We start from the raw sequence: 19,763 nt of genomic DNA, 5'->3' as shown, positions 1-19,763 counted from the left end.
TTACCTACCCTGTGCCATCACAGGTTACTATCCACATTCTCCTTCATTGTTCCCATCCAAAAGCTGATCTTTCCATCGAGCAAACTCGACCGCGTTGCTCCAGTGACACCTTCGACTCTTGCAGCATCATCTCGGCCCCTTGACTCTACTACTTTATCAAATTCCGACTTGGTTTTTCGCTTGCAACATCACAACCTGGGAAGCCATGGTGGCTCGGAAAAATGAACTTGCCAGTCTCGAACAAAACGACAAGTCGAAGCCTTGATCCATCATCTTCTCTACTTGTCTAATCCCAGTACTTGATCAAGCCATCCAAAGCACCAGTCACAGCCTTGGACGTCTCCTTGGGCTGCCATTGCGCGGCAACAACCGCAGACTCACTCGCCTTGATCTTGTGCCACATCTTGCACGTCTTCCAATCGTAGAAGCACACATAGCCGCCGCTGTCTCCAGACATGACCATACCGCCATCAGGACTGATAGCCACGTCGATAGCATAGCCAGCATTGTTGTGTCCGCGATAACTCTTCTTTCTGTTCTGTCTGAATCTTTCCGTAGATGCGTAGACGACGATTTGGTTGTCCGAGCTCTGGAAAGCGACATACTTGCCGGATGGGTGTGGACTTGAGCGCACCATTGGGAACATGTATGGTTCAGCGACAAACTTGATGGGCACGGGGATACCGTACTCCCATGCGCGCAAACTTTTGTCGTCTGAAGTGGTAATGAAACGGCGGTTCTCGTCGCAAAAGGTGATTGTGTTGACTGGACCCAAGTGGTGGTCGTATTCTTGGATGGGTGACTCTCCAGGCGTCCTCGTGTCGAATTGAACAATTTTCTTGTCGCTCATACCGGCGAGGAACTCGGTAGCTGAGTTTTGATCGGGCTGGAAGCGGACAACGTGAGGAGTAGCACCAGTGCTGAAGCGGCTGATGCATTGGCCAGTCTCGGTGTCCCAAAGCTTCATCTGTCTGTCGAAAGAGCCCGTCATGAAGCGAGAGCCATCATAGTTGAAGCAAATATCCGAGACAGACTTTGTGTGACCAGAGTAGGTACGCAGCAACTCTCGCTGGTGGTAAACATCCCAAATCTTGACCTTGCTATCCGCAGAAGCCGAGAGCAGCAAGTGTCCGGCATCAGGGAAGAAGCGTAGTTGCGTGATTGCCTTTGTATGAGATTTCCAGGTATGCAGCAACTTCTTTGGCGCGTAATTCTTGTAGTCGTCGGGCAAATCTCCTCGTAGATCAATATCCAGATCCTGTGGTACATGCATGTACGTCCTGCCCTGGTAATCGTATTGCTGGCTTCCATGAAACTCGGTCGTCTCCTTCGAGCCATCCGACTCGACATAGGCAGTGCCAGCCTTGGAGGGCGCAGCAGGCTGCGGCGCAATCTCATCCTCCTCGTACTCGACTTCGACCTCCTCTTCACTGCCGTCGCTATCATCAGGTCTGTCGACCTCATAGCGCGCCCATGGTCCTTTGTATGCGCCTGCACCGTAGACTACACTGCTGTCGCCTTTGCCCTCTCGCTTGCGCTTTTTGGTCGGGGGTTCGTGGTTTGCTTCTGCTGCGCGGTGGGCGTTGCGAAAGGCGGTTTCCGAGATGACGATTTCGTCGGCGTGGCCAGTGGGGACTTTGCCCTTTGTGCTCGTTGTGCGTTTGGCGAGTTGTAGTTGTTGATCCATGATGTGTGTGTAGATGAATGTTTGCGATAGAAGGTGCTGCGTCACTGTTGGAAAGTTGGAGGTTGGGGCTTGTGCGCCGCGTATCAGGGTCACCTCTGAACTTTGCATTTCTGGCGATCGTTCCTCCCTTTGCTGCAACCAGCACAATCAGGACTTTCTGATGAACTCGATCATGTGAAGCTCGTCCCTGTTCAACTTTAACCTTCTTGCAGTTTTTGACCACTAATCCCGTCTCTCAAGAACATTCCCCGAGAGCAGACAGCCAACTGGATCCTTGATGTGGCTCCTGATTTATATCACAATCGAGATCATCGTGTGAATGACCTGCCCAGAACTCGGCAACTCTCGAACTTGTAGCCATGTCGGCGCAACTTTCCAACCTGCCATCTGAGGTCATCGAGATGGTGGTGTGCCTACTTGACTATCAAGAAATCTGCAACCTTCGCCTCGTCAGTCGTGCTATCGATGTCGCTTCCACACAAGCACGTTACAAGTCGTTCTTTGGCTGCAAGACAGTGGAGCTCGACTCTACCGCAATCCTCAGACCTGCCGCCATCACAAAGTACAGTTACTTTGTTGGTCTCCTCCAGGATCTCACACTTACTGGGACAGAAAAAGGTCAGGTTACGGACCGTTTTTCATCTCGAGATGCCGATAGGCTATGCATGGCGTTACGAAATCTTCGTAAACTCCACGAGCAATCCAAGCAGTACGGTCTACGAAGTCTGACTACTGGAGTCACTGAGGAAGCTTCAACCCCGTCAAGAGTTGTCTCTCGATCAACACCACGATCAGGTGCTGGTGCCTCGGCCGTCAGAACCACACTGCGTGTAGTCAACGACAGCGATATCCCTATTGAGAAGATCGATCTTTTGTACCACTCGTCGGCATACAGTGTTCCATGTTGCATCTTCAAAGGTCTCTTCGAACCAATTCAGCCCTCTACCAACTGGTCTATCTTACGCTCCTTATCGCTCAGCCTCACCCATCATGCGAATAACGGTGCAGAAGCTGGGCTTGAAGATACAGACTACGACACTTTTGACTTTGCTGTAAGAGAATCCGCTGAGGCTGGAACTCGACGCGTTCAGGCGCTGGTTCATTTTTTCTCCCTGATCCCCAACATCGAGGAACTCAGTCTGCACTGGTATGATAAGCGACTAAAGTCTCTGGCTTTCACAGTCGCCGAGGCTATAGAAAACTACTGGTTCGATCAAGTCTCTCTTGTCGTCTCGTTCCACAATCTCAAGCACCTAGTCCTTCGTGGCCTCCGCCTCTCCCAACAGACCCTTCAAAAAGTGTTAATCGCACCATCTTTGCAACAAGTCCACCTTGAGTACATTCGCCTAACCGGTTCTCTTCGTCCCATCATCGATATCCTTACCGGACCAAACACAGCTATCGCTCAATTCTTTCTCGATGACATATATACACGTGAGTTAGTGCACTTTTCAGTCGAAGGACGTCCCAAGTTCCCATGGTCGGGAAGGGTCCCGGGGCCAAGCACGGTGTTAAGAAAAGGTGAAAAGGTCAGATTACCTTTGAAGTATGGATATGCGGGTGGGCATTCTTTACTGTCGGACGAGCTGACGAACTTCAAGAGGATCAGGAAAGAAGAGTTTGGTTGGTCGTAAGGACATTAATGATGTTGCCTTAACTCTGAGTAAAACCCTTGTCCGACTTCAAGGATACTGTGCACTCTCCGGGAGCTCAAAGAGAACAAATGTCACTAACATTGCTGAAACGAAGAGATGAGCTCTTCTCCATCACCCGTGGAGGACTGACTGTGTTATCTTGCTATTGTTTTCAAACAGCCGCTTTCCTGGTAGTGTCACCGCCACCCTCGCTCACCTTGGTCTCGCTTCAATTCCTCGATGCAAGTTCATTGGTACTCCCCTTTCTTTACAAGCTTAGAGAACAGCAGTATTGTCGTTGCTGCCGCCAACAAGAACATACTTCCAAACTCGCCTCCAGTCCGCCGTTGTAATTTTTCCGCGCGCAACTGACTCTGTGGCATCTTCGTTGACTCCTCGCCCGCTTCTACCTCAACGTCGGCTCCTAGAAAAATAGTCCGGTCGTTCGCATGATTTGTTGTAGCGTATACTTTACCTTCCATCCTCAGGTTGCCTCTTGTTTCCTCGTTATTGCCGGGGCATTCTAATTGTGCTGTTTTGCTTCCTTTGTTCACAGGCACTTTTCCAGAACTACCATCGTGACTTTGTCCGCTTCGATCTGACATGTCTCGAACAAGAGATTGGCTGCTCGTAGATGATGGTGTTGAGAGTTGACCTCGATTCAGGCTTTTTGTCAAAGTCTCACTCTATAGTCCCCAGAGAGATTCAGGCATGAAATACCTTGGCTGTAGAGACATAGAATAGTTATCTTCCGACGGTCAAAAAAATATTGACTGTGCCATCGTCTCTTCCCTCGCCGAGTAGCTGGATCCTAAGCACTTCGAACAGCTCTACTTGTCTGTATCTGCCTAGTCTTTGGGTTTGATCGCTCATGGGTGATTGCTGGTTCTGCCTCTCCTATTGGCAAGTCCTGTTACACGACATGATTAGAAGCCAAGAGATGAAGATTGTTAGCACTTTCTGCTGTCAGTACACTTTTGTTCCATTGGCAATCGGTTCATCTCGTCTACTGGTCTTGCCGAAAATGTCTGCTGTGAGATTGTGGTGTGGACCTTCTTCATCGAACCCCGACAATGAGATCAAGGGCGTTCTGAATCCTTCCAGCGTTATGCTATCGTTTTGGAGGGCTGTTGATGAGAAGGAAGAAGTATTTAGTATACATGGACATGTACATTCCTTGGCCATAACTGCAAAGGCCGTACATTCTTGAGCAGCGGTATGACGTGAGCCTTAGAGGGTATCAAGGCAAGATGATCACGGTGAAAAAGATAGAGGAAAAAGAGAAAAGAGAAAAGAGTGTGTTGTTTGAATGAGGTTGTGTTTTCCCAGCACTATCAGATTCCTTCCGTCCTTCCCTTTGACCAAAAAAAACTCCTCCAATGATATGCCAAGTACAAAAAAGCCTGTCCCATGCCCAAGAACTCCTGAAATATCCTTGACTTTGCCTGCTCATGTCCAAACCCCCGATGAAGAATCCCTTCCAAATCTCCCTCCCCTGACACCCCCCACCACTCAGTCAATCCGCCAAACCCCCTCACCACCCCCAACACCCCACCAAACCCCTCAAAACAAAAGCAGCATTGATAATCCCAAAAAACAAACCAGCAAAGACAGTCTGACATCCCAAAACACTCTTTCTTTCAGCTTTTTTTCGCGATATTAGTGACCATATGCAGAAACAGCCTCCTTCCTTGCCAACCACTGACTCTCTCACCCACAACATCAAGCCAATGATTTCTGCCAGCAGCATACGTCAAATGCGGATGTTTTTTGCGTTCTCTATCACCAAGCGACTCCATGACTCCTCTCCCAGAACTTTTTTTCTTCCGCGAAAGATGAAAGGCAAGCAGTGATTTTTCCAAAGAAACTTCTTCTGCGTTGAAGGCTCTGACACTCATCAAAACACGCCGATTTGTTTTTTTTTCTTACTTCTTTTTTTGTCTTTTGGAGCATGCGCAAGGCAAGAAGAAATCTCATGTGCAGTCGAATCAAATCTCATGCTTGTATGGAGCTTTTCCCAAGTTTTCCATTTTTGTAGCAGAGATGGTTAATGCTGAGAGCCAAAAAAAAAAAAAAAAGAAGCAAGAAAAAAAAACCAGTGATCGTATGCAGTGCCCTCTCGAGTGTTTTAAAAAGCCAAGCAAGAAAAAGTTCAAAATACTTTACCCCTGAAGCCCATCTTCCACAGCAAAGAAAAAAAGTTCGGTCGAGTGCCAGAAGTCGCAATCTTGGATCCCGTTGCAGAACGTGGAATGAAGAACAAAGCCAGTGTTGGAAAAGAGGTAGACTTTCGCTGGTAGTGTTTTGCGTGTTTTTGGTGCGTGAAAGAAGTAATGAGTGGCGGATTGCTGATCTCGTTTAAAAGGCTGTAATTTGTTCTTGAGATTGTTGTTTTTCGTTGCTGTTTGATGAGAGAGAGAGATGGTGTGGTGTGGAAGTGGCAAGGAGAGCTTGTGCATCTTTTTCTGAGAAGGCAAGAAAATGTGAGAAGCGAGAAGATCCAGAAATGCTGATGTTTGCCAAAAAAGTGAAGAAAAGAAATGCTTTGCTCTCCCTGCCCCTTAATCTGAATCTGTTTGAGTGTCAGAAATCGATTTGAGAAGAATGGATGTTGAGTACATGCCCTGATAGTGCCAAAACCTCGTTTTGTTGTCGAAAAAGTCGAAAAAGAGAACTTGGTGAGAAGCAAAAGATGCGCAAAATGAGTTGTTGATGATTGAGAGATTGTTTTGATGATGAAAAACTGGTTGTTGATGAGTTTTGTGTCGAAAAAATGGTTGCTGAAGGTCTTGTTGTCGAAAAAGTTGAAAAAAGTCGAATAAAGGTTGTCGTGTGCAGCTTGTGCGACGAAGTGAATTGAAAAAGAAGTAGAAAAGAAAGAAGGATGTGTAAAATGTGCAGTTTGAAGTGGAAAAAGTCGAGTGAAGTGGATTTGAAGTTGTTTTGCTGTTTCCCTGTGAGCAAAAAGGTCAGAAGAGGTGGAAACACTCACTTTTCCAAAAAGTTGATGAGTGCGCAAACAAGTCGCGTCTTGATGAGTGCGCGCAGAGAGAGATGCTCAGTGAGAGTGAAGTCTTTAGAGAGCTGAGAGAAGTGCCTGCGCATAATGTGAGAAAAGGTAAACAAATAGTAGACATGAGCGAAAAACTTACCATGGTGAATGAGAAGTGAAAGATCTTCGAAACAGAGGTCTTGATGATGATGATGATAAGTCTTGTTGATGACAGATGTTGAAGGCTTGTTGATAAAAGTTGAAGATGGTTGACCGATGATGAAGATGGAAGACACTCAATGCCCAAGATGTGCAAGAGATGTTTGTTGATGATCCACCAGACGCGATGCGCAAAGGCAAAAGGCGCGTCGAAATATTGTTGTGCGCATGGTAGAAAAGCGCTGCGCATGGTGAAAGATGGAGTGCGCATGGTGAGAAGCAGTTGTTGTTGTTGTTGTTGTTGATGATGAACAATGCCAATGATTGATGATGAAGATGGATGGATGATGTTGATGATGGATGAGATGGATGATGATGAAGTATGATGAAGGAAGACCAATGATGGAAGAAGAGGTGATCAAAAAGGATGGTATGATTCTTGAGAAGTGGATGTAGATGAAGGAGGAAGAGTGCTGAGAGGTGGGAGAGATTGAACCTTTTATACCCTGTCATACAAATCGGACCGCGGAGCCCGTCAAACTTCACTTTGAACCCAGCCTCGAACATCTCACTCACTGACGGGAAATGCCCCCAATTGTCCACCTTGTAGTCATGTATATAGCAATAGAAGTACTTTCTGATATCAAATCAATGTCCCCAGTGCCTAATCAATGTCATCCACTTGATCCCTGCTGTCTGCTGGTATAGGACGATCCAGGCGCAAAGGTGGTTACGGCTAGCCAGCGGCAGCGATATGGACGACAGGAGGAGCAGCAACTATGTGTATCACCTGCAGGCGACAGTAAGGGTAGATGAGGCCATCATCTACGTCCCAGAAGGTCACCGCTCGTGGCTATCCGTCGTCCTTGTGCTTACATCGATCCGTCTGGTTGAGCTGGACAGCCTGCGCCATCCTCTCACAGCTCGTGTGCGCCAGCCGCTCCTGCGCCAGAGGCTACACATGCCACCCTGATTCCATTGACAGGCACCATGGCAAGATCACGACTACGAGATGTTGAGACGAGACACAGATTGCTTACATGTATCGAAGGGCTGCTCTGGCGCATAACAATCGCAATAGCCGGGCAGACGCACCCACTTACCAGCTTATGCAGACCTCTCACGATTGATATCAATCTTCAAAACGGCGACATGTATACAAGGCATCACCATCCGGCCCACCATCCTTGCTTGGTACAGGCGAGTTGTTCCAGCCATAAGACCACCACCAGCCGCTAACCGCCAGCCATTATGTCGGCCCAAACACTTCGAGATCACACCGAGCCGTCGAAAAACAACCCGTCGAGCATCTGACACAAGATCGCCTACACAATAAAGGACAAGGAAAAGACATTCACTCGAAGAAGGCCATCGACGATAGGCACTCGCTGCCCCAAGGCAAGCAATGGCGACTCGATTCGCCACGGCAGCTCCAAGCTCTTTCTTGGCTCCAGGGCCGCAACAGACAAGACAGAAGAGAGGGAAACGAAAAAAAAACTCTGGAATGGACACAGTACAGGACATGGAGACTCATGTCACCAAGACCAGAGGCATACTCAGCGAAAGCAAGGAGATGGGCTTGGGCCTTTTCACCAGTTGAGCAACATGCCGTTCCATGACAGGATGGCTGCTTTGGGGAAAGAAGGCCGGCTGCAACTGGGTAGGAGCTCAAAGGCGGATAAGCCGATCGTCAACGACTCAGACATCCCGCTGACGCTCACAAGCATTCAGCGAAACCATAGTGCTGTCGAGGGAGCAGAGGTTCCAGTCCAGAGATCCGAGCAACAGCCAGACGATCAGTACCGTCTCCACAACCTCGTCTGGATACTTGAGAGACTTCGATACAACGTCTTGCCGGAAGACCCATCAGGCAATCTACCTCAAAGCCCATGCCCTCCCTCCGAAGCATCGATTCTTGAGGAAAGTCACGCAAGAACTCACAGAGCAATGTTTCAGAGCGCTGATTCTGAGAACACATTTGTCCAAAAAGTAGCCCAAAGCGTCGCGCTCAACGAGTCTGGAATTGCAGCAAGCAGCGCAAAGCATCGAGAGAAAAGATTGGAATACACGAACAAGACAAGGCTTAGGAAGCAGAACAGGAGGTGAGGTTGGACGTGCTGGGGTATGAAGTTTGCCGACTTCGGCCCGAGCCCGAGGGTATCGCTTGAGTGCTTCGAGCGCTTTGAGCAAAGAAACGCGCAGCAGTAGGCACCTGTTTACCTATTCGAAGAGGTCCTGAGCTGTATTTGCATATGTGTAGATTCGAGCAGTCCTTGTTGCAGCCTGCGATAAGGTAGCAAAGACGCATCCAACTTCAAGATTGACATCATATCACGAGTCACACGACCATTTATATGGGAAGTAGCATGACTTTGTGGAGACGTGTTAGTCTGTGTTCTGAAAAGAAAGCGTGTAAGGAATCCAGTCTATATGATCGTATCGGAGGTATTCTTGCATCATGACAAGACAAGTACAGTGCCACCTGGAAGCAATGCGCAAGCTGTCTCCCTGCATCACACGTGTCCTCTTCAGTGCGTCCTGTAAAAGAAAGCAAAAAGGCCAAGAAGAAACATCATCCTTGGGCCTTGATCCTCCAACTCATGCTTCGTCAGCGTCAAATGTAAAAAGGAAAGCGACCCATATGTGCGCTGTTTTATGCCATGAACATCTCTCGTCTTCATCTTGTACCAGCCAGCCAGGGAGCTCAAGCGTGTGCCCGTGCAGCTATGAGAGTCGGGCGGACCGTGTCGTTGCAGCAGCGCGTTTGAGGTTGGGAGGGGGTTTATCGACGTGGTTAGGTTGCAGCAGTTTAGTGCGACTCGTCGCGGATGAGGGCGACGATCATGCTGTAGAGGTAGAAGAAGAACATGACGAGATGGAAACCGAGCTTGATGAAGGATTCCTGAAGCTGGTGTCAGCTGTCTAAGTCTGATAGTAAGTTTGGCGCAAAAGCTTACCTTCTTGTGAACGTTGAGCTTTCTGAAAATCTCAGTCGCATCCAGGAGATGTTGGTTCTCGAAGATCCTGTATCTTGTCAGCATATGTGTTCATGAGAACAGAGTGCATGTGACCGACTTCTTTGCGTTCCATGCGAGCAGAGGCAGGTTGAGGATCAGGGCAATCCAGTACCCGTTGACAAGGAACAGAATGGTGATGAAAGCGTGGACGGCAGCTTCGGGGACGATGTAGGTGTTGAGGCGGTTGCAAAGGTCAATAGGGTTGATGTAGTCGCTGAGGGAAGAACAGGTCAGCACTGCGTTCAGCAAGGCGGTGAGGCTGGGACCTGAGCATACCATTCGAGATCGCTGTACATGATGGTGAAGAAGACTTGGAGGAAGAGGTTGACGGCATTGATAAGCACTGCTATCAGGTAGAGCCACGCTTCGCCAGACATGATTGCGGTAGAGGATGCGAGAACGCGTCGGAGGTTGTGGTATTGGAGGTCGTCGGTGACGTGGCGCGTTGGTACAAGGTCGTACGTGTGAGTGTGATTCGAGTAGAGGGGAACTCGAGAGTAGATTCTGACAGGTGCAGAGCTGTCTTGTGCAAGATGCAAGATGGTAGTTGTAAGAGGGGAAGAAGATGCAAATTAGTTGGGACTGCCGGCCAAAGCGCGCGACGCCCAGAGGAGCCAGAAGCTCCTTCCTTCTGTCTCAATCGTCAAGTGTGGGGTGTCTTCCAACTTGCCAACTCACACGTCAGTCTGGCCAACTTTTGGTCGCATGTCTGTTCAATAAGTTGATTGCTGCTCTGACTATGCCCATACTGTGGGCTGGCTGCGAAAGACTTGTAAGTACAGCTATACAGACATAGCGACAGTCTCAAGATGTCGGATGGTTCTTCATAAATTCGTCGGCGTGCCTCCGCAGCGTCCTTCTCCACGCTCTGGACCTCTGCCTTGTCTCAAGACATGGCTCGCCCTTCATCCATCGCCTCTAAGACTCAGTCCCATGCCTTCTCTGCTCTCCACCCTGATGTTGAAATAACCCTCCGGACTTGCACTTCCCGAGTTCCTCGCCATTGTCCTTGCGATCAATGGACTCTGTGTGCCATTGCCCGTCCCTGTCCTTCTGTGTTTCCTCGTAGCCGCTGGCGAAGCAGGCAATTCAAGATGTCGATTCATGTTCATCCATACGGCTTCCTCTTCTGTGCTCTCAGGGTACCTCCAGCCTCCTAAGCCCTCAAAGTCTCTGTCTGTCCCGCTGCCAACCAGACTTGCGAACGAGGGTGTCTTGCGGAGTGCTGCTGAAGGCGTGGGCGGTGTGTTGTGCTTCTTGCGTCGTGCCGGTCTGGCGCTCGGAGATGTGAGTGGCGTAGGTGGTGATGATGAAATGATTGCGCCGTTCAGAATGGCGAGAAGCACGTCGAAGTATACGAACAATGCCCGTAAGAGAAGAGTGCCCAGTGCCAGAGTGGTAGTGAACAGAGCGAAAAGAGCGAATGGAAGGCCGAGACAGAACAAAAATGACAGGCCGAGAAGCCTGGATATACCAGAAATCATGGCATGTATGGCAATTGCATGCTCATCTCTTCTTGCGGCAGAATTGAGGTTGAGTATTGAGTGTAAGCAGTTGAGGGAGCTGTTTCCGTCGTGAGACGCGAGAGCGTGTGGGGTGAGCTCTTGGTCTTGGTTCCACACTTTGTTGCTTGGTTTCTCCATGTCCTCTATGCACATCCCATCGCTACATGGATTGCTGTATCTATGTAAGAGCTCTGTCCATAACTCTTAGTCATCCTCGAGATACAAAGGTGCAGCAAAAGTCATGAACATACCCAAAACCCCCGATGCCGAGAGTACCACCCTGACCATATTTGCCGACATCTGTTTTCCATCTTCCATCCGCTGTTGACAATGTTCGGACGCATGATCAGAACTTGCGTTGCCTTGTCAGGTCTGGCTGGTTCTTCTGAGATCTGAATGTGGCCGTAGTCGTCTTGTGGTCAACTTTCGATGGCGAAACTATCTCAAACCTTCAAATGCCCGAGCCAATATCGCGGAGAGAGCGACGGCGTATTTGAACCGATTCCCAATGAGATCAGTTCTCATTATACACTAGCAATAGACTGTCGCGTGCCTCACGATCTTGAGCATCTGGCCAAAGCGAAGTAGGTCCTAGGTAACATTATGCTTGCTTTGTTGACATTCATAGCATTCGTATCTTCTCTTTACATCATCGATCATGCACCAATGTCCCTATCCATATCCTTGTCACCACCGTATCCTGACTTTATTCTCTCGTTCTTGGCCTCCTCATCCACATCCTGTGCTTTTGAACCAGCGCTGCTGCTGTTTGCTTGTCCAAGCCCGGTAGTCTGACCTCCCATGCCGTTCTCGCTCAATGATTGACCGTAGCGAATCTTTTCAGCTGTCTTTTCACCTTCTTCTGCTTTCTTGGCGGCTTCGACTTCGGGGACGGAATCGACAGAGGTTTCGGGGTCTGGGAGTATCAGTATGATTGACCAGAACAGAGCATACGAGGGGAGAGAACTCACTGCCGAATTGGCCACCCGACTTCTTGTGAGGTACTGTGACGGTGTTGATGGCTGTGTACTGCGAAGTGCTAGAGCAAAGTATCATCAGCATCGTTTCTCTAGACTGGGTCGTGTTCTTGGTGTGACTTACGAGCCCTCTGTGTCACCTCCAGGCTGGGTATCCATAAGGTTCTGAGACATGTTTGCTTGTGTAATTTGAAGGTGAATCTGTAGTACTGAAAGGGTTGAACGTAGATTGACAAAGCTGTTGGTTTGGTGATGCAGGAAGAAGAGTGTCAAGGTCAGTTTTGATGACGTAGTGCGGGGACCCTTCCTGCCACCAGAAATCGTGTGTCACGGCGGCATCAAAGGCGCGTCTGCAGTTGAACTCAGCGACATCGTCAACAAGCTGATATCCAGCCTGTCGGCTCTGTGTTTCGCGTCACGCAACGATGAGAAGAGGTCAACGGGAAAGACGGAGTCTGTCGCCGAGTGTCAAGGTATCCTATAGGGAGATTGGCTCGTTGACACTATGAGCACACCTGCGTGCCCTACTCAGCGTATCATCAATGTCTCTTGCACTCTGCGCTATCGCGTTTGGTGTGGAGTACATGTTCAAGAAGCCAGAGTATGATCAAAGAGTATGCACCATCTACTCTGCTGCGCGTTCAAGCAGTTTCGAACGAAAACCCTGCTGCTGCCTATCAAGCACATGCCAAACCCTGGAAATCTGTCTTCGTTCGTCGTCGAGGTCCGAAACCAGGGGGAATCTCACCTATGCACATGTATAATGCATCTCGGACAGATATAGCTTCCACGAGAGACAACCAGTTGCCATGCTCTCCCTGAGCACAGCCCCAATATGGACGGCGTCATGAGTCTTCTCAGCTCTCGAGCGACACAGCTCGTCACGGATGCGAGCCTCTTCCGGACACCCTACGACCCAGAGCCCCTCGTACACCTTGCCAGTAGTGTACGGAGGTAGGTGCGATGGGTGTTGATACTTGATACAATTGTAGCAAGCGCAGGAAACGCACGGACTTCTGGAATCCCAGGAGGACGGCATTCCCGAAACCTTCGCACTGTCCATTTCCATTGCCGACTAACGTCGACCCAGTCACAGTCCGAGCCCCTTTACAGCACCACATCTTCAGCAGAACATCAGCTTCAGATGAATCAAATCAGAACAAAATCCGCTCTTGGCTGTGTTGTGTTACTAACAATCCATCGGCCAGGCCCAGGACGTCGGCGTCCCCGTTGAGCTTCGGCACTCCAGGAACGCCTCCTGCAGCCCTTTGATGCATGTCGTGCTTCTCTTTTTGCAGATGGCAGCTGTAGACACGGTACTGATCGTATTCCCCAGAAACTTGGGTAATTGCTCCGCTAGTTGGTCCTCGTCTACAGTTGCAGTCTCGAGACCGCATGTTAGGTCGAGCAACAAGCTGTGTCTGGTCTAAGCGATCTCATCGCCCTCCACTGACTCAGGAACTCGACATGCAGCACTGAATTGATCCAGCAGGAGCTGGCCCAAGTCAAAGCCACTTATTGAACCAACTTTCCTTTGTGATTCAAACCACTTTTGGGCTTTCCTCCCTAACCCAAATCACCCTGCCAAGCTGCAGTTGTCTTCGCATCTACATAGGCGAGCCGTCCACGTTGAGCCCTCGCGGCGACTCCAGCTACCGTGGGCGAAACTCTTGTGGCAGAAAATGATCGTTTTCCAATTGTGTCCCGACTTGACATCCATTTAGGGTTGAGCTCAGGGTATGGCCAAGAGTTTGAAATGAAAACCTCAGCTCAACGTCAACTTCGTTTACAGACTGGCCACTTCAGCCACCAAGTCGACCAGCACTGCACTGCAGGACATGAGTAGAACATACAGCATGCTGAAAGGACATACCGAGATTGGTGTCATAACGTCGACAAAAGAGGTAGCTGAGAGGAGATTGCAACACAATTCTGGCTGTGGACAGTAAGTATATGAAGAAGATGATATTTCACGCTCTTGAGATGCTCATCCAGCGGAACGACCTCGACAACCACACTCCTTTCTTGTTCCAGCTTTGGGACGTCCATTCTTTCTTTCTTCAAGTCTTGGTGATTCCTAGCCATGGCAGGACTTGGATACTTGATTCCTGGACTCTTGTTGGGTCTGGGAAGCACTGTGTCTGCATCCCCTTTGGCTGTTCAGCAGCTGAACGCCACTTTCACTAATGCCACCTCCATCCCTCATTACAACAACTACACCAGCACCAAGACTCTTCTGAGCACTGCTACCATCTACAACACTGCAAGCACCCGTGCGGTCGTTGTTGCAACAGTTGGAGGATATCAATCAGGCTCTTTTCCAAGATCCTCCTCGGGTGCTGCTGTCAACGCTGAACACTACGACCAGAGCTCTGGTTCTGCTGCTGTGCAAGGCTATGGCTCTGCTTCTGCGTCTTCAGCCGTCGCTGTTCAGATTGGGTCTCAAGCTCAGCCCCCAGCAAACTCGGTTGGATTCCAGACCGTGGTTGTGACCCAGACCGTGGCCGGCTGTGCTCTCGACGAGTCTACTGGTGCACCAACATCAACCGCCAACCACGCTCCTTTTGCTGTCGCAGCATCTTCCGTCGGCACTGCTCAGTACGCAGCTGCTACTGTTCAGCCTGCTGTTCATTGGGACTACCCTCTTGACAACCTTGACAATCTGATCCCGTCAAAGAATGCCAGTCTGTACTACGGTCTTGCTGATCCTAAGGTTGAGCATCCATTTGCATCTGTCGTCACTGACTTGACTCACGATACCGTTGTTCTTGACCACTCCTCTTACATCTCTGGAACCTCGTGTTCCGAAGATGGTATTCTTGTTTCTTTCACAACCACCCAAGCTTTCAACTTGGCATGCGACAGCTGGTCAAGTGTCTCTACCGGTTTGGTCCTCTCGACCTATGTTGACGGATGTCACGGTGAGACCGAAGACCAACGCACTTTCTGGTTGATCGCCTCGCTCTCTTTCGATAACAAGACCCTGACTATCAAGGCGGTCGTCAATGAGGAGCTCGGAATCGGCTCGATTGCCCACACGGTTGATCTCATCTGGGGTACATACACGCCTGGAAACAGTGGTTCCTCTGCCATTGGGGGTAGCACTTCATCTGCTGGTGGCGCAAAAGTCAGCTCTACTTCCACCTCCGGCTCAGGTGCCAGCAACCCACTCACCGGCGCTGTTCCTACTCGTACCTCAGGTTCGTCCAGCAACGGTACTCTTTACGGATCTACTTGCGGAACCGCTCCCTCATCAGTCATTGATGGCCTGCCTGCCATTGATTGTGGTGACGCGGAATTCGATACTCGTCTTGACCAACGTATCGGCTTCCTTGACACCACTGGCGATGACTACGCAGCCAGTGTTCGCGACTTCCTCCCTGACGAACAATTGGATGCAGAGGATCTTGCGGACAACGAAGTGGACCTTACTCGCCGCGATCTGTCTCGACTACAGAAGCGTAGCTTTGGTTCCTGGTTAGTGGGTGGTCTCAAGTCGGTCGGCAACAAGATCGTAGATACCGGCAAAGCAGCCGGTACCTTTATCGCCAAGGGTGCCGGAGTTGTTGTAGATGTTTACGCTGGTGCTGGCAAGATCGCTCTGGCTGGTGTTCGCAGTGTTCCCGTTCTCGGAACAGCACTTGACACAGTGAGCGGAGGAGCCCTTCAGGACCTCTCGAACTTCAATCCCGAGATCAAGGGTTCTCAAGACTTCAACTTCGGTCCTTCGGCTACTGAAGATTCTCCTTGGGGCAAAGCGTATTCGATCTACTCCAAGAAGAAGGACTTCAACGGCGACAAGGGCAGCGCTGAAGTGAACCTGTATTGCTACGATTGCGGTGTGAAGGGTCGAGTATCAATGGCAGGGCAAGCTAAATGGAACGCTAAGGACGGTCTCCAGTCGCTGAATGCTGGTATCAACGCTAACATCGAGGCTGGCGTCCATCTTGGTCTCACCGCTTCTGCAACTTACAAGGACGAGAAGACCAAGAAGATCATCAACCAGCCTCTTCCTGAGGTCGGTGTTTCCGTTGGCAAGCTGTTCACCGCTGGTGTTTACCTTAGCGTTGATGCAAAGGCTGCAGTCGATGTTAGCGCTGAGGGTCAAGTTCTTGTTGGTGTCGCTATGAAGATCCCTAACTTCGAAGCCAAGCTCAACCTTCTCGATGCCGATAGCTCCACCAAGAGCAGCGTTACTGGCTTTACTCCTGAGTTCACCAAGAGATTCGAAGCTAGCGGCAAGCTCAGTGCCCAGCTTACTTTGAGTCTGCCTATCGCTATCAACGCTGGTATTGAGATCCCTCCTCTTAACCTCAAGAGAGTGTTGGCTTTGATCGAGGAGCCCAGTGTGTATGGCAATACTACTGTTGCAGCATCCACTGCAAATGCCGAACCGGCCAGCGAGACCTGCAACAACGGTATCGAGTACTTTGCCAATGTTCAAAACGATATCAAGCTCGACTTCCTCGGCATCAAGACTTTTACACTGCACCACTACGATTCTCCTCCTCTTCTCAAGGGTTGCAAGAAATTCGACGGCTCAAAGGCAACAATCAAGGCCTCCTCAGAAGCTTCTACTGCTACCTCGGGTGACAGCACTGCGACCGCTACTGACGTACCCAATACTACCACCACTGGTACTGAACCAACGGCAACTGATGATGCACCCGAGCCCTCAGGCACCACGACTACAGCTGGGCCTACTGCAACTGACTCTGACGACGCACCTGAACCTACCGAGACCGGTGACGCATCTGAGCCTAGCACCACCGACTCTGGAGATGCGCCCGAGCCTACCGAGATTGGTACTTCTGATGACGGAACACCCACGCAGACCGACGGAGAATCTGCTCCTGAAGCCACTGAGGAGCCGACGTCTGGTACTGAAGGACCTGCATCTGGCACCGAAGGGGAGAGTGTCCAAGAACCTGCTATAGAGTCTGACGAGCCTGCTACGACTTCTGGTGAGGAGACATCTGGTGAAGAGCTTCAAAGACGCCATGCTCGTAGCTTCATGATCCGCCGCCAGGACAACACTACCTCGACCACATCGACTACTGACCCCGATGCCTCCGATTCCTCCAGCGACGATGACAAATACGTTTTCGACGATGACAGCAACTACGTCGAGTCTTTCGACAACAACGTCGCCACAGACGCAGATCTTGCCGACGATGCCACTGGCGACTACTCCGAAGATCCCGACAACACCGCCTTTACAGAGAACACAGACAAGGCTCTCCAACTTGCCTCCGCGCCTGAATCTCCCAGCGACGCAAATTACACCCAACTAATCGATATCTCAAAAACCCTCGCCGTCATCCCCAGCGCAAACGGCAACCTCTACGCCGCTACCTACAGCGAAGCCTTGCTCCAAACCGACGCCAACCTCTTCGGCCACTACGACAACTCCATATTCGGGGATGACAGTGGTCGTTACCTCCACTTCCACCCCGACGAGATGAAAGTCTACGGTGCCAGTCGTCTGCGTCTGAGCGACGAAGACAGTATTCCCAAATCTGCTGATTTCATCACTTTGACCTTGCAGCAGCTGGATGATAGCAGTGCCCAGGAGGTTTACTTTGCTGCTGATACCTATGGCAATTTGTACAACATTGTCATGTGCAATTTTGCCAACAGCGCTGTCAGCAAGCTTTTCGTTGTCAGTGGCCAGAGTGGTTTGGATGCTCTGGTTGACAACGAGAATATCAAATACACTGTTACCGGTGCACCGGTGCAGGAGTGTTATCCTCTCGCGCTGATTGATGCTCCTGCTTCTTAGAGCAGAGATGACGGTGGAGCCAGTCGCTATGACTTCTATTCTCCACGGCATTCTTTTTTGCCGTTCTCTTTCTTTGTGTCTGACTTGCTTCTCGGTTGATGAAACATTTTCCTCTGCTCTTCTTTTCTTCGTTTCCTCCGCCTTTCTTGCATTTCCCCTTCTTTGGCCGTTTACTGTTTTTCTCTCGAAGCTTCATTTTATACTCATCCATTATTTTGTTCATGTCTAATGTACACAAAATCTTCGGGTTTCTACCTACCACTATCCATCTTTCCACATCTTGTTCACACTCGATTGATCGGTGACTTGACCAGCTGAATCTCGAGGTCCAGCCTTTGCACACTTTTGTTCATGGTCGCAGCTCTATAAAAGCGCTTCGACAATTCAGAGATGTAACAAGTATGCAGCACCCTAAATTCCCAGTTTATGGGATCGTCATATCCCGCGAGTGAGGTCCGATGGAAGGGATGTGGAAACATGTGAGAAATACCACTGACTACCTTCTCGAGCACAGTATGTAGACTTAGTCCAGCACGATGATGGTAACCATGAGTATCAACATCGAGAAACTTGCTTTTTTTGACAGGACATTCTCTGTCACTTTTAGATCGCTTATCCTGCCAAAATGCAATCGACAGAAAACACATTCTCATTAGTTGTCACGGAGAAATCGTCGAATAGGATTATAGTCATGTGATGATCATCAAATAGACAATCTTTCTACTCTGCCCCAAAACTTGGGAACTGAAAAGTCGTAAAACTCTCCCAGTCCTCTCCCTCCCCGGTACCCTCCCTCCCCCTTCTCCTATCCTCTTACCCGTTCATCCCTTACAGTCCCAAAGGATTCTGTCCATTCTGTTCCTTACCACCTATACTCTGCTGCTCCTCAGCAGCTTTATCCATTTCTTTGCTTTTGGTGTATCCTCCATTTGTAATACCTCCGATTGCTGTGCCGACAGGGGAAAGGCCTTTGTTGAGGGCGTTGCCCACGGGGTCGCCTAGGGGAGCTAGAAGACCTGTGTTATGGTTGGTCAGAACAGCAAGAGTACAGATAGAAGCAGGAGAAGCGAAAGATAAGAGGGGCGGAGTCCGGGAGACGAAGGAATTGGGGGATGAAAGCGAAGTAGAGGGATAAAATGGTAGGGGACAGAGAGCATGCAGCTGAGGAAGATGATAGGGGAAGGGATTAGAGGAGCTAGGTACACACCTTTCTGTCCTTCTCCCAAACTGACGTCCGTGAGTCCAGCGGGCAAATTACTCAAACTCTCATCATGAGTAGGCTCTTGGTTCTTGTCGGACATGATTGCGATTTTCTTCTTCGTATTTCCGTTTCGGTATTCCAAACTTGTGGTGATTTTAGCGTTGATGTTTTGGGATATGATGTTCTGACTGAGTATGCTGGCTTGACCTGAGATGGGGAAAGAGAAGCAGATTCAAAAGTCGACGAAAGAAGAAAGGGTCGCAGATGCCTTGCTTACGTTCGCAGATCATTTTCGTCCCTGATTTAGCAAAAGCACACCAACACAAGCAAGGCTGGCAGAAATGACATCATTGGTTTCCCCGGAATCTTGATACCTGGAGGGGGTGTTTCGGTTAGAGTTGCTCCTTTGCAAGGGCGTAAATCAAGTTACAGGAAGAACTCTTGTCAGAGTTTCAAAACTCTACAGCGTGTGTGTTTACAAGTCTTGCTAAAACATTCATCAAGGACTGCATCGCGTCAAAGTTCCAAACGGCCAATAATGGCCAGATCGATACTATCAAGAACAAGAGGTTTGGAGAATTGCATTATGCGCCTGCGGTCCACCGGGGACTGTTCAAAATATACAGAAGTCATTGCTGGTCAGGGGTATAGAAGAGAAAGCAGAACAACCCAAGCAATAACGAAGTAAGAAAGACACGCTGAGGACGCAAGAAGGGAATAAGAATGAAAGACTCCAAGACTCTGGGGTTATAGCGTGAGGTATGCTGGTGATGGATTTCGTGACCGTGCGTGTCGGCTTGTCGACTGCT

The 19,763-nt window shown here is 49.7% G+C and overlaps 8 protein-coding genes across 8 annotated transcripts; 3 read left to right on the top strand and 5 right to left on the bottom strand.

Annotated features, from left to right (window-relative positions):
- Positions 1–286: 286 nt before the first annotated feature.
- Positions 287–1,687, bottom strand: M436DRAFT_51540 (WD40 repeat-like protein; the record flags this gene model as incomplete). Its single annotated transcript, XM_013570076.1, has 1 exon — positions 287–1,687. One exon carries the CDS (start codon positions 1,685–1,687, stop codon positions 287–289), a length of 1,401 nt encoding a protein of 466 aa, XP_013425530.1.
- A 359-nt stretch (positions 1,688–2,046) lies between these two features.
- M436DRAFT_50896 (uncharacterized protein) lies at positions 2,047–3,321 on the top strand (the record flags this gene model as incomplete). Its single annotated transcript, XM_013569969.1, has 1 exon — positions 2,047–3,321. The coding sequence occupies one exon, from the start codon at positions 2,047–2,049 to the stop codon at positions 3,319–3,321; it is 1,275 nt and encodes a 424-aa protein (XP_013425423.1).
- A 4,756-nt stretch (positions 3,322–8,077) lies between these two features.
- On the top strand, positions 8,078–8,578 carry M436DRAFT_65393 (uncharacterized protein; the record flags this gene model as incomplete). Its single annotated transcript, XM_013570110.1, has 1 exon — positions 8,078–8,578. The coding sequence occupies one exon, from the start codon at positions 8,078–8,080 to the stop codon at positions 8,576–8,578; it is 501 nt and encodes a 166-aa protein (XP_013425564.1).
- Positions 8,579–9,281: 703 nt separating this feature from the next.
- M436DRAFT_51491 (cornichon) lies at positions 9,282–9,866 on the bottom strand (the record flags this gene model as incomplete). The annotated part of the gene is made up of 4 exons (XM_013570067.1): positions 9,282–9,374; positions 9,430–9,496; positions 9,548–9,703; positions 9,766–9,866. The coding sequence occupies 4 exons, from the start codon at positions 9,864–9,866 to the stop codon at positions 9,282–9,284; spliced, it is 417 nt and encodes a 138-aa protein (XP_013425521.1).
- Positions 9,867–10,394: 528 nt separating this feature from the next.
- On the bottom strand, positions 10,395–10,973 carry M436DRAFT_51069 (uncharacterized protein; the record flags this gene model as incomplete). Its single annotated transcript, XM_013570000.1, has 1 exon — positions 10,395–10,973. The coding sequence occupies one exon, from the start codon at positions 10,971–10,973 to the stop codon at positions 10,395–10,397; it is 579 nt and encodes a 192-aa protein (XP_013425454.1).
- A 677-nt stretch (positions 10,974–11,650) lies between these two features.
- M436DRAFT_51697 (uncharacterized protein) lies at positions 11,651–12,145 on the bottom strand (the record flags this gene model as incomplete). The annotated part of the gene is made up of 3 exons (XM_013570099.1): positions 11,651–11,910; positions 11,966–12,033; positions 12,096–12,145. The coding sequence occupies 3 exons, from the start codon at positions 12,143–12,145 to the stop codon at positions 11,651–11,653; spliced, it is 378 nt and encodes a 125-aa protein (XP_013425553.1).
- Positions 12,146–14,054: 1,909 nt separating this feature from the next.
- M436DRAFT_51127 (uncharacterized protein) lies at positions 14,055–17,753 on the top strand (the record flags this gene model as incomplete). Its single annotated transcript, XM_013570011.1, has 1 exon — positions 14,055–17,753. The coding sequence occupies one exon, from the start codon at positions 14,055–14,057 to the stop codon at positions 17,751–17,753; it is 3,699 nt and encodes a 1,232-aa protein (XP_013425465.1).
- An 828-nt stretch (positions 17,754–18,581) lies between these two features.
- Positions 18,582–18,770, bottom strand: M436DRAFT_50865 (uncharacterized protein; the record flags this gene model as incomplete). The annotated part of the gene is made up of 1 exon (XM_013569958.1): positions 18,582–18,770. A coding segment is annotated over one exon (189 nt), but the record flags the coding sequence as incomplete, so codon positions are not given.
- Positions 18,771–19,763: the final 993 nt, after the last annotated feature.

This window comes from Aureobasidium namibiae (genome assembly GCF_000721765.1).
Source record: "Aureobasidium namibiae CBS 147.97 unplaced genomic scaffold scaffold_13, whole genome shotgun sequence".
NCBI classification, from domain to species: Eukaryota; Fungi; Ascomycota; class Dothideomycetes; order Dothideales; family Saccotheciaceae; genus Aureobasidium; species Aureobasidium namibiae.
This window is presented reverse-complemented; position numbering and strand designations above follow the sequence as displayed.